This window comes from Dioscorea cayenensis, chromosome 18, assembly GCF_009730915.1.
Source record: "Dioscorea cayenensis subsp. rotundata cultivar TDr96_F1 chromosome 18, TDr96_F1_v2_PseudoChromosome.rev07_lg8_w22 25.fasta, whole genome shotgun sequence".
Classification (NCBI taxonomy): domain Eukaryota; kingdom Viridiplantae; phylum Streptophyta; class Magnoliopsida; order Dioscoreales; family Dioscoreaceae; genus Dioscorea; species Dioscorea cayenensis.
In genome coordinates, this window is record NC_052488.1 from 11,585,964 (window position 1) to 11,603,517 (window position 17,554).

At 37.5% G+C, this 17,554-nt stretch overlaps 1 protein-coding gene across 2 annotated transcripts; it reads right to left on the reverse strand.

Moving 5' to 3' along the window:
* Window positions 1-14,339: 14,339 nt before the first annotated feature.
* On the reverse strand, window positions 14,340-17,078 carry LOC120282094 (DEAD-box ATP-dependent RNA helicase 21). Of its 2 annotated transcripts, XM_039288828.1 has the most exons (2): window positions 15,706-17,078; window positions 15,475-15,626 (listed from the first exon to the last, which is right to left on the reverse strand). In XM_039288828.1, the coding sequence occupies exons 1-2, from the start codon at window positions 16,971-16,973 to the stop codon at window positions 15,611-15,613; spliced, it is 1,284 nt and encodes a 427-aa protein (XP_039144762.1). In that variant the 5' UTR covers window positions 16,974-17,078; the 3' UTR covers window positions 15,475-15,610. The 2 variants fall into 2 exon arrangements, with proteins under 2 accessions (XP_039144761.1, XP_039144762.1); XM_039288827.1 differs by having other exon boundaries at window positions 14,340-17,078.
* Window positions 17,079-17,554: the final 476 nt, after the last annotated feature.

A 17,554-nucleotide genomic window follows, 5' to 3' on the forward strand; every position in this document is an offset into this window, starting at 1 on the left:
CTGTATATCTCTTGTGTTGGGTGTTTTTGAGAGTGTTTTGCATGTTTTGACCCAAAGAGGGGTCATGCAGCTGCCATGCGAGTGTTAGGAACCTGCATGAGCATGGTTGAGAGCCCGCATGGCCATGGCTGTAAGCCATGCAAGCTGCGTGGAGCCCGTATGGGCTTGGCTGGGAGCTATGTGGCCTCCCATGCAGGCCGCATGGACGCCCAAGCCTTGGGCTTTAAAAAGCCCTTTTTCTTAGGATTTCTCATCCCCTTTCTTGCCTTCTTTCTTCCCTAAACCTCTCCTACCCAAACTTCACTCTTTTTCCCCAAATTCCTTCATCACTTGCCCTAGATCAAGAAGCAAGCAAGGTGAGGTTGGATTATCTTCTTCTCCTCTCGTGAGGATTCTTCTTTAAGCCTTACAGCTTGAAGATAAGATTCTCCTATTTTTCTCCGCTCTCCACTTTGATGAATTCTTTAGGGTGAATGGTAAAAATATTAGTGGTTAGATGAGTGTTGAGTGTGGAGAACTAGTGTTGTTGTATTTTTCCTCTTTTGGGGAAGATTGAGAGAATTTCCCCACTTCCCAAACTAGGATTACTGTAGCAACGGACCCATCTAGGGTTTCTTTTCCATTTTCATTAGCCTTGAGTGTTGAGAATCCTTGGGAGGTGCTTAGTAAACCCTAGGTCCATGCATTCCATCTTGAGGATGTACCCAGCTTCCCAAGCCTATTACTGTAACATTTTTCAGCCTAGTACTGTAGTTTTTTTATGCGCACTATAGCTCGGGTACTGTAGAAACATGAGGATTTCTTTGCAATTTCAGCCCTTTATTTTTTTTCCCCCTTAGTTTTTCATTCTCTTTTCTTCCTCTCATTTCCTTGGTTTTCCTTTGTAGAAGAAGAGCTTTGGAGGACCTTTCCTATTTGATTGGGTTTTGGAGATGAGCTTTCATTCTATTCCTTCTTTGTGTTTTGAAGGATGGTTAGAGTTAGGGTTAGGTTGTGAACTTAAGGAAGAAGCTTGATCCTTGGTCTTCTTCTTACTTGTGTTGTTAGGATTTGAGAGGATTATTTGCTTGGTTGTTCTTCCACGGTTGAATGTATTTTTGGAACTAGATTTTGCAAGAAAACTGCGGCTATTGTAGATCGTGATTACTATATTAGTGTTGTAGCACTGGTGAGCTTTGGTTGTTTTCCATGTTTCTTTTGTTTAGAGTGAATCCAAGAGCCTTAGGAAATCTTTGAGAACTTTGAGACCCATCTTTGAGCTAACCCTAAGCCTCTTGTAAAATTTTCTTTGCTTGTAGACCTAGGGTTTTGCTCACTCTTGTTATTTTTCCTTTGTTGTTTTTCTTACTTGATAGCTTGGTTTTTTGTGTGTGTGTGTGTGTGTGTTCATGGTTGGTTAGGTGATGAGGGCTTGGCTTGAGGTAAGGAGCCGGTGGAGAAATAGCTTTCTCGTGATTCATGATCGGCTAAGTGGTGAATGGGCTAAGTTGATGCACATTTCTAGTACAATATTATGCAAATGCCTTTACTATTTGATTTGAAATTGACTCTTGGTTTATCATATTTAAATTGATATGTTGATTAATTCAAAAGGAAATACCTCATTATTGATTTATATTGGAAAACTCTTGATGTTTGAATGAAAATGTTATGATTATGTTGGTTTTTTGGAATTGAAATGAATTGTTTGGAACTTGAATTCCCCGAATATTATTGTGACACTTGGTGGCATTCATCTCCTATGATTATGATGTGGGCTTTGGCACCGTTCTATGCTTATGTCTTGATGATGTTAAGTTATTTCAATATTTGTAGAATTAAAGGTTAATTGTTTGGTTTGATGTTTAGGAGCTTGGATATTTTGTGGCTATGATAGAAAGAATTGTGCAATAAAAATGAAGTAATATTATTGGCAATGGAAGCTTCAAGCATGAAAAGTATTTAATATTTATTTTATCTTAGAGTTAGAATTGATTTGAGAGTTGAATTAGATTATATACTTGATTTCTTTAAAAAGTTGGAATTTCTTGGAAGAGTAATGATGAACTGCATGTGTTGTATATGCTAAGGGTTGAATTGAATTTAGAATGTTAAATTGAGCATTCTTGTGAATACCAATGAATTGTTTGTCATAATGTTCTCTAGGAATGGAACTCAACTTTGAAGAATTTTGATAATGAATTTAATATTAGTAAAGTTAATGTTGGTGATTTGGGAGTAATGACACTTTGTTGAGAAATTTGGGATTGACTTATGTGCATGACGAGTTTGTGTGATTATAGACTTGTATAAGTGATTATTTTATGATGTATAAGCCATGTAGGCATATTGAAATCTTGAGTGGGAGATTTTATTAACTTTCAGGCACACATGGGTACTTGTACTGAGTTAAATATATTTATATGTTCAATGTGGGTTTTGTATATGTGAATTGGTATAACTGGCAATCACTTGCCGGTGAGTGAGTAAATTCATATTTTAGCAATTGAGGGTCCCTTTAATTTGGGCTTTATTGAGAGTCTCTGATGAATGTATTTTTATCAAATTGATGAATGTTGTAAATGTGATATTGAGTTTGAGAGGAATGTAAGAAAGGTAGTATGATCATACTATTCATGGAAGACTTTGGTATTATGCTTGAATGGTTCTTGGGCTTACTATTATATCTGGGAGATATTTAGTGAATTATTTGAGAGGTAAATCTAGAACAATCATGAGTATTGTGTGAGATTTAATTAGGCCAAATGCCATGCTTTGTACTAATGAGTTTCATTATTTTCTTTTTAAAGATATTCCCAAAGTATGTTTAATGTTTTCTATTAATACCATTGGTTTTGGAAAATGTTTTGTGAAACATGTACTCTAATATTTTACTGTTGCCATTTTTAAATCTGAAAAAGTCTTCTTTTCTGAAATGAGGATATTTGTCTTGGATTTGGATCGTATGTTGATTTATCAGGCTTTGGTTATTCAAACATGCTTCTAGCATTGCTATTTATGGGAATGGCATTTATTTTTGATATTCGAATGTTGTTCTAGATATGAACTCTATGATGAGGTATGCATGTATTGCATTTGTTGGATGGTGACATCCTACCACAGTTGGCGGTCTTCATGACTAGCTTTTGAGATAGCGCAAAAGACCTGCTAATCTTCTTCACCCAATTCAAGAGGGGGTGTACAACCGTGATTGGATGATCATCAGGGAGCCGGAGTCACCATACGGTAAAATGATGGATCAACATCAAGGGAGGCGTGGATCTAGCATAGGGGTAGTGCAGACAGTTGCCCCAGCTGAAATCTGAGAAATCTATTATGTATTTGTTAAAAAAAATTCAATTTGCCCCACTAAAATTGAAAAATAAAAGATATATAGGATCACTTAGGAAGTTTTTTAAGGACATATGTGAAAATTTTATTTTAAAATATGAGATTTAACCGAAGTTTGATAAATTTTGCATTGACCTATAATAACAAAAAAGTAATTTTTTTCACAATTTTTTTTTATGAAAAAGGCATTCGCCTCTGTGCTTTAATCGCATGTCGCTATTTCTTACTACCTCTTTCTCCTCTAGGACTCCACATCTCAGTTCTTACTGATCTCGACTATCAAATCATGTGATTAAATAGTAGCCACAAGGTTATCAAGCACAACAACTGAAATAGTTTTTTTACATTAAAAATTGTGAAGAATCACTTGCTTAACCAAATAGCATATTCTTTTTGTTTACATGTAGAAAAAGATATATGTTATAATATTAGTAATAAAAATAACCAATTAGATCTTTAAATTATAAAAACATGTTTAGAGCAATTTAAGTATATTAGTTTTACTTGAAAAAAAAAAAAAGCTTTTGATTCACTTGCATTCATTATATATTTTTTATATGTAATATTAATTTGTCCCCATTGAATAAAATTCATGGATCCATTCCTAGTCAAATACATGAGAACCTTGATGGCTATGAACCTAGCCGTGGCCACGACAATAGTTAAGAGAGATTTCTAGACCATTGCTTGTTTGCTTGAGAGGCAAACTTTGTCATTTGTGAAATTATGTTCTTATTCAAAGCAAATCTTGGAGACATGATCATTTGCATACTCTTTGGAAAATAATTAATTTGATGATGAGTAACATGTTTTATAGTTTAAAACTTGTATTTTACTATTCATGAGTTATGAATGTTGAAATCCTCACTTGAACAAAAGTGATTCTTTTACGCTATTTATGATTTCTATATATACATATATACATTAATGAATGTACAGAAATGTTTAAAAGCTATATGTACTATTTTAAAAGCTTGTCTTTTGGAAATTTATTGGCTTGTTTTGATTTTCTCTTAGAATTATGCTAACCCACTCATTGAGTGACATTACTTGTTTTTAGTATCATGTATGTTTATTGTTGAGCATGAACTCATTGTATCAGGATTATGGATCTACTAGTGTGTTTTCTTCCCCTGTGTATCTTGGTGTTCCTTATCTGTATATCTTGAACTTGTAAATTCTATTTAGTATTGATAAATCCCAGGTATTTGTAGCCTTGTGGTGACTCGAGAGTTGAGTGGTGTGAGGGTCTCTCCTCGGATTATCGCGGCGGATCTCCCGTGCCGAGCCCACGGTTCGGGCGTGACAGAGGAGGTTTTCCTCATTCTTGTTTTGAGATTTCTTTGGACTTAATCCATTGTTTGCTTGGCTTATTTTAGGAGGTGAGACATCGGCCAAAGGTAAAGGACCGGTGGAGGTTTAACACCCGAGAAATGTGGCTCGCCAAGTTTGTGAGTGGGATTATTGGTTACATGGATTATAATGTCATGCGTGACTTTGCTATATTTTATTTTTGTCTACTTAAAACTATATTTCATCTTGGTAAAGCGTTCTTTAAAAAGTATTTATAATTCTTGAAATTGTTATTTGGATCTTAGATGATTTTTGTTGAAAAGTTTGCAAGTATGCATTACTTATGTTTGCAAAACCTTGTTTATTGAAATGTGAATTTAAATGTTGAATACAAGTGACTTTGATCTTTGAGAAAGGATATGGTTTAATGTTGAAACTTGTGTTTACACGAGTCAATTTTTTTAAATTACTCACTCTTCAAGTGGGGGCATGTTTATGTGGAAATTATGAAATCCTACAGATTTCTGGCACATTTTGATGATCTATATATCTGGCCTTTGGGAAGTATTGTGGTTTGATGGTTTTGATGGTGACATGGGGCCGTGCCTCGGTATTTACTACAGTAAAAGAGTATCCACAGTCCGACCTAGTTGGGGTGTCGTGGAGAACTCCATTGAAATTCTCCTTTTCAGGTGGCACATAGAGAACCTAAAAAATTTGCGAGTGTTAGGTGCCCAGAGGCGCCATACGGGTGTCCCAGCGACCAATGCTAAGAGATGTGTATCTTAGTAGCTCCAGATCTAGTCATGGTCACTATTAGAGATGGAGGGTTTCTTGAGGCTGTCTGTTATATTGATGGTTTTGACATGTTTTTCATACAACATTATTTCCATGAGTTGGTTGGGAAAATGATGTTTACTTGAGAAGAAATTTTACTTTGATCAACTTATGTTATGAAAATGCTATTATTTGTGTATATTGCTCTTTGTGGGCATGAGTTTTACACTATACTTTGCTATTTCATATTTTGGCTCATATGTTTACTTTTAAACATTTTATTGGTATGTTATCTATATTCTTAAATGTGTGACTTTATAGATCTGTGCTAATCCCCTCACTGAGTAACCTAGTTACTCACCACCTCTATTCTTTTTTGAGGTGATAGTATAGCGTAGCGGTGCGTGCATGTTGTGCTTGGCAAGTGTCCATTTCAGTGTAACTTCTTGGAGTCCTATGTAGATTTACTTCTGGTGTATGCCATGTATTTAAGTAGGATCCATTAGTGCAATTGTTAACTTGTATGCATTCATTTCTTTTCTTTGAAAACCAATGCACTTGGTGTTGTCTAAACTGTTATATGAGAAACCATATTCAGGGTTTGCTTTGATGTTATAGCTATGTGTCTTCTTTTGTGATCTTATGTGTTATTGTATTCTCTCGTTATTATAGTGATTATATACAGGAAACATGTTAACCTTATGATAATTTAAGGTTGATGCAGGACTTGCCCTCTCTAGGGTTGTCGTGGCGGTATGTCATGCGATGGGCCCGTGAGTCGGGGTGTGACAATATTCCCTCAAGAATGGCATTAGCAGGAAAAGCTTTTTGTGAACTAGCATCTAAGGATCTAGACTTTTAAGTGTGATGATAGTTTCATAGTCATCATCTGTTCGATAGAAATGTCCCAATGGCAAGATTCAGACGTAATGGGAATCAGACTTACTCTACATTTTTTACTCAGACTTGGATGCATCTCCAGAATTATATTCATTGATGAAAGACAATTCTGAGTCATCTCCTACATAGATATTTTAGAAAGATGTTTGAAGGTTTCCTTAATTTAGAAATTGGTTTAATACCACCTTCCTTTGAAGAAGGATATCCTAATATAGCAAGACACCATTTCTAAATCACACTCCTAAGAAGTCTATGAGGTCCGTTAAGTTGGAAAAAAAGAGCAGAGCTCAAAAAAAGAAAGAAAATGAAAGACTGATCAAAGAACAAGGCCCCCTTCGGAGCATATGTCAAAAAGCCAAAACGGCAGTTGCATTCCTTGCCAAAAGAGGGAGAAGCCTGGGTTGTTACGAGCATGACAAGCGATCCAATTTCTTTTCAAACATTCCTCCAAAACAAAGGAGACAGCATTGAGCTCAGCATGAAGGGGGGACTCACAAATAGCGTTGGCAGTCCCTGCAAGAAGAAATAGGTTTTGATTAGAAGTTATTATAAAACCAAGCCTACCGGCGTAGAGGCGTCCACTTAAGAGGCATCCGAGAAGATGATAATCGAATCAAGGACATTAGAGTTGGAGTACTCCCTGCAATGAGGGAAAGGCTTCTTGGCACATTCAACAGCGAGGCTCCAGGTCCTTTAATGAATTCCAGCCAAATTTGGAGAGAGGTTCTTTAATACAAGGTTGCAGTGGACTTTCTAAATTTGCCAATATTCACATCTCTTCCCAACTTGGAATTGCATGAGAGCTTTAAAGGAGAAACCAGCCAAATACCTGTTTGCAAAACAAAAAAGAAACCCTCCGAGAGGCCCAAGGAAGCCAAAATGGGTCTCTAGCAATCTATGATACGAGGACAATCCCAAAAAATATGGGTTGAGGTTTTCGGAACCAAGTGACAAAAGTGGCAGTAAGTTAGCGGCCCAAAATTCAGATTATGGAAGACATCACAAGTGGGGATCTTGTTATGCGCAAGCTTCCACATAAAGGTTCTCACCCTAGGAGGCACCTCCAACTTCCAAATCTTTTCCCTACCCAACCAAGAATGAGAATGCAGGAGATCATCATTTAAAAAAGCATAGATTGAAGCGGCCAGGTACCTAAAGGAGGAATTGGACCACCAGATCCAGTTGTTGGGCAAATCATTCTCAATTTGGACCTTGTTATGCCCGTCCAAGTCCACATTAGGATCAAGCAGGGATTCAATCACAGGAAAATTCCAGTGCCCATTTATAATTGAATCTCTAATCTCCAGAGACTCCATGGACTCATGCATTCTAAAGAAAGTAGGCTTTTTGGCGAGTGGAACATCATGTATCCAGGGATCGTTCCAAAGACTAGTCGAGTTGGGATTACAAATATTGATCTTGAAATTGAAGCCCATTATAACTGTAGATTGAGAGATAGCCTTAAACAGTCCCGAAGAAGAGTTGTAGCAAAATGGGATTACACATGCTCTAGTTAGGATATTTAAGATTGAAAATCTCAACCTAGAGTTTATCAAAACCATTAAGGACCGCAAATAGGTTTTAAGACATAAGAGCAAAGAGGTTCTTAATACCAAACCTCCCCTTCCCCCTCTCTTAAGATTTACTTTGGGTAACCAAACTCTAGCCAACAGCATGAAAGCCTCGAGAATTTCCATTAGCACCCTAAAGGAATTTTCTCATAATCTTGGAAATCTCACTAATATTTGTGTTAAGAAGAGAGTCAACAGAGAGAAAGTAGATGAGAATATAAAGGATACTATTGTTAATCCATACCACTTTGCCAGCTAGAGAAAGGGTAGAGTGATGCCAGGAGTTAACAATAGTATCCACTTTCCTAACCAAGGAGCTGCAGTTAGAAACAGATAGCTTTTTTGGGGATATAGGGACACCAAGATAGATGAAAAGGATAGTATCGAGCTTGACATTTAGGATTCTGGAGATCGAAAAAGCAAGGTGCTTGTTAACCCAGGAAGGAAGATAGATAGCAGACTTGGTGAGATTTGGTTTCTGTCTAGTAAGATCGAAATAAGGATTAAGGCAGAAGAGGCAATTCCTGGCTGATTTTCAAGAAGCTCTGGAAATCAAGATCAGATCATTAGCAAACATGAGGTGATTAAAATTGATGAGATTAGTGTTGAAACCAGGAATCATATTCAGGAAGAGAGCATAATTCAAGATGGCGGTAAGGTCTCTAGTGACCTAGTTAAAGAGAAGGGGAAAAATGGGATCGCCCTGGTGAACACCTCTAGAGGAGGAGAACCAAGGGGAAGGGGAGCCATTGACAAGCAAAGAGAAAGAGGAAGAGGAAAGACACTCCTGGATCCAAGAAATCCAAACTTGGGGAAAATTCATTTTGCGCAGAGTAGCAAGGATCGCTAGCCATTCAATGGTATCAAAGGCCTTCTCAATATCTATCTTTAGAAGCATCATTAGAGGGATCTGAAATCCGACTCAAGTGAATGGGAAATTTCCTGAACAACCAAAATATTATCAAAGGAAGAGATACCCGGGCTAAAGCCAACTTGCTTATAAGGAACAAGTTTGTGAATAACCATCTTTAACCAAGTAGCGAGAATTTTAGAAATAATTTTGTAGGAGACGTTGCATAAAGAGATAGGACGAAAGTCTTTGACACGAATGGGGTTATCAATCTTGGGAATAAGGACAATGAAGGTTTACACCAAGACTTAGGAAGCTTGGAGGAAGAGAAGAAATGGGCAACATCCTTAAACAAATGATCTCCGATGAGGTTCCAGTAGAACAAATAGAAATCAGCAGAGAACCTGTCCGGCCCTGGGGATTTCCCTCTAGGCATTGATCTGAGAGCACTATAAACCTTATTTTTTGAAACGGGTTTAATTAGAAGCTCACAGTCATCGCCATCTAAAGAGGGGAGATCACCTGAAAGGGACAGGAAGGTGGTTTCAACAGTCATGGGAGAAGAGGAGCGCCAGAGATTGGAGAAAAAAATTAAGAAAACACTCACTAATGCCCAATTGGGTGTCAAAAGAGTCACCTAAGGTGTCTTGAACACTCGAAATCCTGTTCTTGTGCTTCCGGATGCGAGCAACATTGTGAAAAAAGGAGGATTTATGATCCCCGTTCATGACCCACTGCAACCGGGCCTGTTGGGCCCAAAAGATAGAGTTTTGCCGAAGGAAAGCATTATGGCGATTGTATAGAGCCCTCAGCCAAATATGGGTCCACTGATCTTTGGAAGATGGATCGAAAGCCTCCACCTTCAAAATCTCTTGCTCAATGTTTTTAAGCTCTCCATCAATAGGTCCGAGTCCAGAAGCCTTCCATTTGAGGATATTAGATATGGTACGATCAAGACAAATAGAGAAGGCAAGAAGAAGGGACACATTCTTATACTTGGACCAAGCACTAGAGACACTGAGGTGGCAAGTTAGACTCACATCATCATAACGAAAGGGTATAATTTTACCAAGAGAAATGAAAGAACAACTAAAATTATGGAAATCATATATGTTAGCTCAAAGTAAATAGGCAATCCATTCATCAACAATCCTTTTTGTAGCAAGTCAACATACCCTTATATTCGAAGATCGAAGTATAAAGGTATATGTGGATAGGTTTACCTTTCGATTATACAATCTTTTTCCTAGCCTAATAGACTACTCCAACTACAACAACATATTTCAAGAAAATTAATGCGTGGGCCAAAACACCTTATAATAACTCAACACTTGATGATGACTACCTCGGGAATCTAGATCGAAAGAAGCATAATCATGATAATCCAACAGAATGCCAAAGTGCTTTGAATCAAATAATGTAAAAGGAAAGTGATTTTGAGTCAAGGCATGGTCCTTTGAGTTATTTTGAGTCAAGTCATGATCCTTTGAGTTGTTTTGGACCTTAGCAGTTTTGTAATGAAGTCAGGTTTTGTAATAGAATAAGAGTGAAAAAAAGGCATAACCATTTTCAAAAGAAATTATCTGAGAACCTTCCACCCCACCCCCAACCCCCTTTTGTGATTTCATAATTTTGTTTTTATATAGATGGCATCCTAATTACTTGTCTTCGCACAAAGAACATTGAAAAATGGAACATGCTAACCAAAGTCCTTTGCTATGAAGGATTGAAGTGTCTCTAAAGTGAATTCTTGAAATAAATATCAAAAAGGCAAGGAAGGTTATAGGTCCAATATGTCCAAGGAAAAATTAGTTAGTTCTCCACTTGCAGATCACTTTAGAATGAGTTCTAAATAAAATCCTATAAATGAAGCAGGAAGAGATACATAAGGCGCCTTATACATCTGTAGTTGGTAGTTTAATGATGTTATGGTAATAAAACAAGGCTTAATATTACTTATGTATTTGGAATTATCAATTAGTTTCCTCCTAAGCTTGGAAAAGAACAATAGGAAGTAGCAAAGTGGATATTACACTATCTAAGAGGTACTTCTAATTTTTGTTCATGTTTTGACAAGAAAGAACTGTTGTTGATAGTTTATAAATTCAGATATAGTTGAAGACACTAATTCCAAATATCCAACTTCAGCACATGAATTATTTGCTGATGTGATGGATTTGACACTAGGAAGGAGTGCACTCTTCATTAAAATAATAAAGAGATAAGTAACATCCCAGTTGAGGATTAGGGACACTATAGTCAAACAAACACAACCTTTTGATGCTATTTGAACTGTTAATTTGTTAATTCTTGGAAGGAAAATAAAATTTCAAAATATTAAGAAATAAAAAGTAAAAAGAAAAATGTCATGTGAAAACTTTGAAAAGCTTTGAACTAGTTCTCATATCCTTGAATAATGATATTTCAAACCTCGATTCATTAATTCATTAATGACTCCTAGGAATACTATTCTTTCTTAAGCAGGTATGACAGCCATAAAATTATAAACCCTTACTTACTGCATGTTACAATAAAATTATAAACTAAGATAAAAATCACATGAAAAACCCCTCTTTTTACAAATTTGATAAACCACACAACATAAAATTGAAAAAAAAAACCTATATTTATTTTACAAAAGAGAAAATCACAAAGGTATTTTTTTTGTTTTTTTTCATAAATATTTATATATACAAAATCCTAAAATAAAAAATTTAGTCCGTGGATCTAAACCATAAATAACTTTTTTTTTTAACAAGAACATGCATAGAAATAGAGCCGTAATAGAGCCGTGCATAAATGTGACCTTAATCTCTCAACATACATTTGTGCCTTCCTTTTGCGTGTGACAAACCCCTTATAAAAAAACTGTGCTAATAGACCAAAAAGTTGATGTAAATAACTTTCCCCAATACAAAAAAAAAAAATTTAAATAAAAATAAAACAAAATAAAGTTTACAGGAATATTTATGTAGGCATGTACGCAAATATAGCTTTTTGGGCCACATGAACAATTCCGCCCACCCAGAAGAAGAAAAAAATAACCCTATTATTAGAATCTTTATCAATAAAACCCAAATCAAAACATAGACAACCCTAACCACGTCTCCACCAGGGCATCCCCCAGACATTGCAGACAATAAAACAGAAGAGCAAGGAATAAAAATTCAAGGAGACCAAATCCAAGAAGAAGAATAAGGGAAGAAATAAAATTCTTATAAAAGAGGCTGCAAGGGTAAACGTTTAGTAATTATAAAGACGTAAGATGGGTATATGCCAAGTAGATAAAAGGAAAGGAAGAAAAGGAAAACAAAGTATACACTGACTTCATGGCAACTCAGTTTGAGAACCTGTATTAATGGTTCCTTAACACCAAAAATATGCCACATTACAAATGAAGTCTCAAATAGGACTACTAGAATATTTTTAAATTTTCATTTATAAATAAATAATAACAACTACAACAACAACAACAAAAATATGCCACATTACAAATGAAGTTTCAAATAGGACTACTAGCATATTTTTAAAATTTCATTTATAAATAAACAACAACAACAACAACAACGCTTTTAGGAAGCTCATCCTAGGAGTTGCATCCCAATTTTAGGGATGAGACTTGTTCTCATCAACCTAAACTCCCTATGATTCCACTCAATTTTATCCCAAACAATAAGAAAAAAGAAAAGGAAGAAGCCCATAAAAATTATGTGAATAATAATTGGATATGCAACCATATGATGTCCAGTTTCAAAATCAGAGAGACACCCAATCTATCCACGAATGGAATCTCATATAGACAAATTTGTCTTGTTAGCAAATGCCATAGCATAACATAGAATGTTCACTGGTGAATAGCGAGGTTCACACATTGGCTTTCCAGTGAATAAATAATAACATTAATAGAAAAAAACCGAGTAGTAGCAATTGAAAGATATCTGAAAACACTAATTAGAACTTACCAAACAGTGGGTTAATGCGGAGGGTATGCCACTTTAAAACCACCTTTTCAATATCAAGAGAGATGCATTCAATATTAAAAAAGAAGAAAAAAGAAGAAAATAGAGGATGGCAGGAACATAAATGTATAAATATATACATAAATATAAATATACCATTGAAAATTAAAAACAAAGCTTTTTTAAGCACACACCTTCCATCGCTTCTAATTCCGCATCCCTTGTATGGACCCCTGAATTCATGGCAGGTATAATCACTCCTAAGGAAATGGCCACTCACAAGTTACAATGGCCAAATTGTATACATTAGTACTTCTTTGTCTTGGGTGGAAACCATGCCATAAAAAGGTTTTAGAAACTCAAAAGACAACTGTTACACCATCACCAAAAAGCCTTTGGAAGGGACTTGAATCAAAATAAGTTCTCTTTTCTGTAAATAGCAGTCCGTGCTTCTATAATCTATAGCATAGGAAACTATCTGAGTCCATACTGTGTGCCAGAAAAGTTACAAAACAACTGTAATTATTAATCTGAATTTTTGAGAACAAATAGCATTATCTGAAAGATTAAAGGTAGAAGTTGATATAGATTTTGAAGATCATTCTTATAACAATCGAACATTGTCAATTCCAATAATTGTAGACAATTGCTTAGGGTCATCTAAATAATGAAGAGGAATGGATGACCTCTGTCTGTGACAAAAATAATAAATAGCAACTATGCGGTAGGTTTGAAGGTTCAAATGCGAGGAAACAAGTCATAATAACTAGGCCACTACTTCTAAGCCACATAAACTTTTTAAAATAAAGATAACTTATTTTCAAATGCATGAAAATATGCCATAATAAGTAGAGAACCTCCATGGTTGAGCACAGAAGTTAATTACAGCCAGGCACTAGGTTTCAAGGTTCAAATGCATGGAAATAAGTGATAATAAATATTCCACTAATTCGTAATCGTATAAAATCAGTTCTTAGTGTACCAAGAGAACTAAGGAATTTCAATCCACCCAACGTCGATAAGCATCATAATTTTGCCTCTGAAACCTAAAACAATAGTTCACAGCTTAAAGAAGATAACTTTGCTTAAAAAAACCAAGCAGCTAATGGTGCATTAACTTTTGTCAAATTTAAAGTACATCAACATAGGAACATCAAGATATATGTAGTGCCCTGTTGTTCCTCATTCAAATTTTATACAGACTCAGAAATAAGTAACATTTTATCAGGAAGAAGATAATTCTCAAACAGGGCATTAGCAGAACTTGTGTTTGCTAATTTTCTGCGACTACAACTGCCAATCTCAAGGCATGCAGAAAGCAAAACAGGGTGATGATAAATGATGACTAACTACAAGATTCATTGTTAAAATACACACTGATTTTCTATTTTATATTCATGAAAAACAGTAGCTGTTTATCAGCAAAATATTTTCATAGGAGGAATTTGTATAACGGAAATTGTCACCATTCAACATTTAGGAGGTGAATATAGTTACTTAATAACTAGAGATGGAACTTTATCATGAGATGCCGAGCTCAACCAGAAGGCACAACCGAAACTAAAATATATTTAATGAACTGAAACTGACCCATATTAGTACTAAGGAAAGATGTGTCCATACAATTTAGACCAACAAACAAAAGAAAATACAGATAAATGATGAGCAACTGCGTGTTTTATTACAAAGTCCTAACTAATCTTCCATTTTATAAAAGCCTAAACAAAACCAAGATGTTTCTTGAGGAACCAAAATATGAAAGTATACATAAAAAAAATATGGCTTGAACCCATATACGTTCAGCAAAGCAGGAGCAGAAATATTTTCATGCTTATCATAAGGGAACTAGTGGCAACCATAATAAAAACCCATGAAGAGAAAATAGAGATACCTACATTTAGAAGCAAAACAACAGCTGGCTGTCACACACATATTTCTATATGTTCACGAATCACGAGAGCAGGAATTCCAGAAACATCTTCATGCTTATCATAAGGAAACTAGTGGCGATCCTTGATAACAAAACCATGAAGAGAAAATAGAAGCATCTGCGTTTAGAAAGCAAGACAACAGCTGGCAGTGCTCAAACATATTTCCAAGGCTCCATAAAATAAAACTGCCTAAGAGTTAAGCAACTAAAATTTCAGATCATTTTCAAGATATCAAGATAACTCATATTACCATGCCATACACTCAATGTGCATAAACAGTGTCATTTCTTCTTGGAGGCCTATCAGGAATGGTCCCCGGCTTAAATTTCGATGCCTCATGCCTCGCCAGTTCCGGAGGCACCGGGCTATTGCTCTGTACAAGCATCTGCTTCAGGTCATAGAACACCTCAGTATCATGAAGAGTCAGAAATGTGGTCGCAACACCTGTCTTCCCAGCACGACCTGTTCGTCCAATACGATGTGTGTACATGTCAATGCTCCCAGGCATTTCATAGTTAATGACATGAGCAACATCTGGAATATCAATCCCACGCCCCGCTACATCTGTTGCAACAAGAACATTGAACCTTCTACTCCTAAAGCCCTCAAGACTGATCTCCCTCTGCTCCTGGGACTTCCCTCCATGCAATGTTGTTACCCTATACCCCAATTTGTCCAGATCCTTTGCACGTGCATCTGCAGACTTCTTTGTATTACAGAAAACAATCGCAGTTTTATCCCCAAGGTCATTAAGGAGCTTCTGAAGCCTTGGAAGCTTTTCAGATTCCTTGAGCATGATCACATGTTGGGTGATGAGGTCAGTGGCCTTTCCAGCAGTTCCAATGGTAACAACAACAGGATTCCTCAAGTACTTCCTAGCAAGCCGCTCAACAGCAGGTGGCATGGTAGCACTGAACATATAAGTGGTCCGATAGATCCTTTTCTCATCAAGTTCTTCATCCTCATTTTCCGGCTTCATATTGCTGGAAGGCATAGCATCTAAGACACCAACAACCTGTGGCTCAAAGCCCATATCGATCATGCGATCAGCTTCATCAAGCACGACATAGTTGCATTGATTAAGAACAGCGTACCTCCGCTCCAAGCAATCAAGAAGACGGCCTGGTGTCGCAATAACAACCTCACAGCCCTGCCTCAGCTTAAAGCCCTGCTCCTCAATGGACTGCCCGCCAACAATGGAGACCACCTTGATTCCCAAATAGTGCGCAAACTTGACAGTCTCCTCTTCAATTTGCTGAGCGAGTTCACGAGTCGGGGCCATAACCACAGCATAAGGGCCCTCAGCTTCATTGTCTTCATTCATTGGTGGCAACCTAGTAATGTAAGTTAACATAGGTAGCACAAAAGCCGCAGTTTTCCCTGATCCAGTCTCTGCAATACCAATCACATCCCTCTGCTGCAGTCCAAGAGGAATGGCAGCCATCTGAATGGGAGAAGGGGACTTGTAACCAGCTCTCTCCACGGCCTTGAGGAGCTCAGGGCTCAGCTTGCTCTCAGGCCAGTTCCGCATTGGCCGTGGCAACTTAGAACCCTTGTAAGAGATGTTATAGTCTTCACGAAAGATCCGCCAATCCCTTTCCGTCATCTCCTCCAGCTTCTTCTCCGACCAGTGCCGATCAACACGCATATCAAACGCATCGTAGAGATCAGCCGCAGCCTCCTTCTGGCGCTGCGCCGCAGCCTCCTCCGGCCGCTCTTCAACTCCCTCCTTCTTCCGGATCTCCGCACGAATCTCCTTCTCATTCCGAGCCGCAAGCTTCTTCTGCTCACGACGATCCATTCCAGCTCGGAATCCACGCCCAAACAGAGGACGAGCCTCATGAGGGTTCTGATAGAGAACGTTCATGTCACGAGAGGTGTCCTCGGTGTTCTCCCAATCAAAAGAGAATCGAAACTTCTCGCTGGGCTTGATGACGCGCTTCTTCGGCTTCTTCGATCCGAGGTATTGCTCTTTGATGGATTCCAGCTCCTTCTCCTTCTCGCGCTCCGCCTGCTTCTCAACTCGAGCACGCTCACGGCTCCTAGCCTCATCCTCCCGCTCGCGCTCACGATCCCGGCCTCCGCCGCCGCGGCGATCGGTGTCACGATCACGGTCTCGATCCCGATCACGCGAACGATGGTGACGGGGATTGTCATCGGGGGTGGAGGAGGGGGGATCAGAAGAGGGTTTGGACCGGGATTGATGATTGAGTTGGTCGAGGGCACGGCGTTTCTTCTCGGTGGCCTCCTCTTCGCGGCGCTGGAGGGCAAGCTTCTCGCGCTCGGCTTTGGACAAGAAGACGGGCTTGATGTCGTCAGCCGAGGAGGGTTTGCGGTCGCGATCGTCGAAGGAGCGCTTCATTGGCTTCAGAAGGGAGGAGGGATTTGGGATTCTCGCTTGGGTCAAGGCAGGAGGGGAAAAGGATCTCAATTGATTTGGGGGCTGGGAAAAGATAACAACTAACAAGTTGAGAGAACTTTTCCCCAAAAAAAAAAAACATAGATATATAGTACACAACTCTTGCTTGATTCGATGCCATGGGGCCGGGCCAAGCCTAATCAAAACATGATATTTCAATTGTTGGCCCAAACTTTTATATTTTTTTTCCTTCTTATATATTTAAGGTTAATTTAAGTTAACCACCACATGCCCCTTGATGACTAAGGCCGATTTGGATTGCAAATAGAAATGAGAATAGGGAGAATAGAAAAGAGAGGAATGTGAACGGGAATAAGGAGAATGGGAATAATGTGTTTGAAATGAGGGAATAAAGATTAGGAATAGAAAAAATAAAAAGATAAGATATAATAAAATTACATCAATACCCTTGTAGGTAAATGATAAAATATTATATAAAATAATATATTATGTTTAATGATAAATATTTAACATTATTTATTATTAATTATTTATAGTATAAATATATATTTCAATATATTATA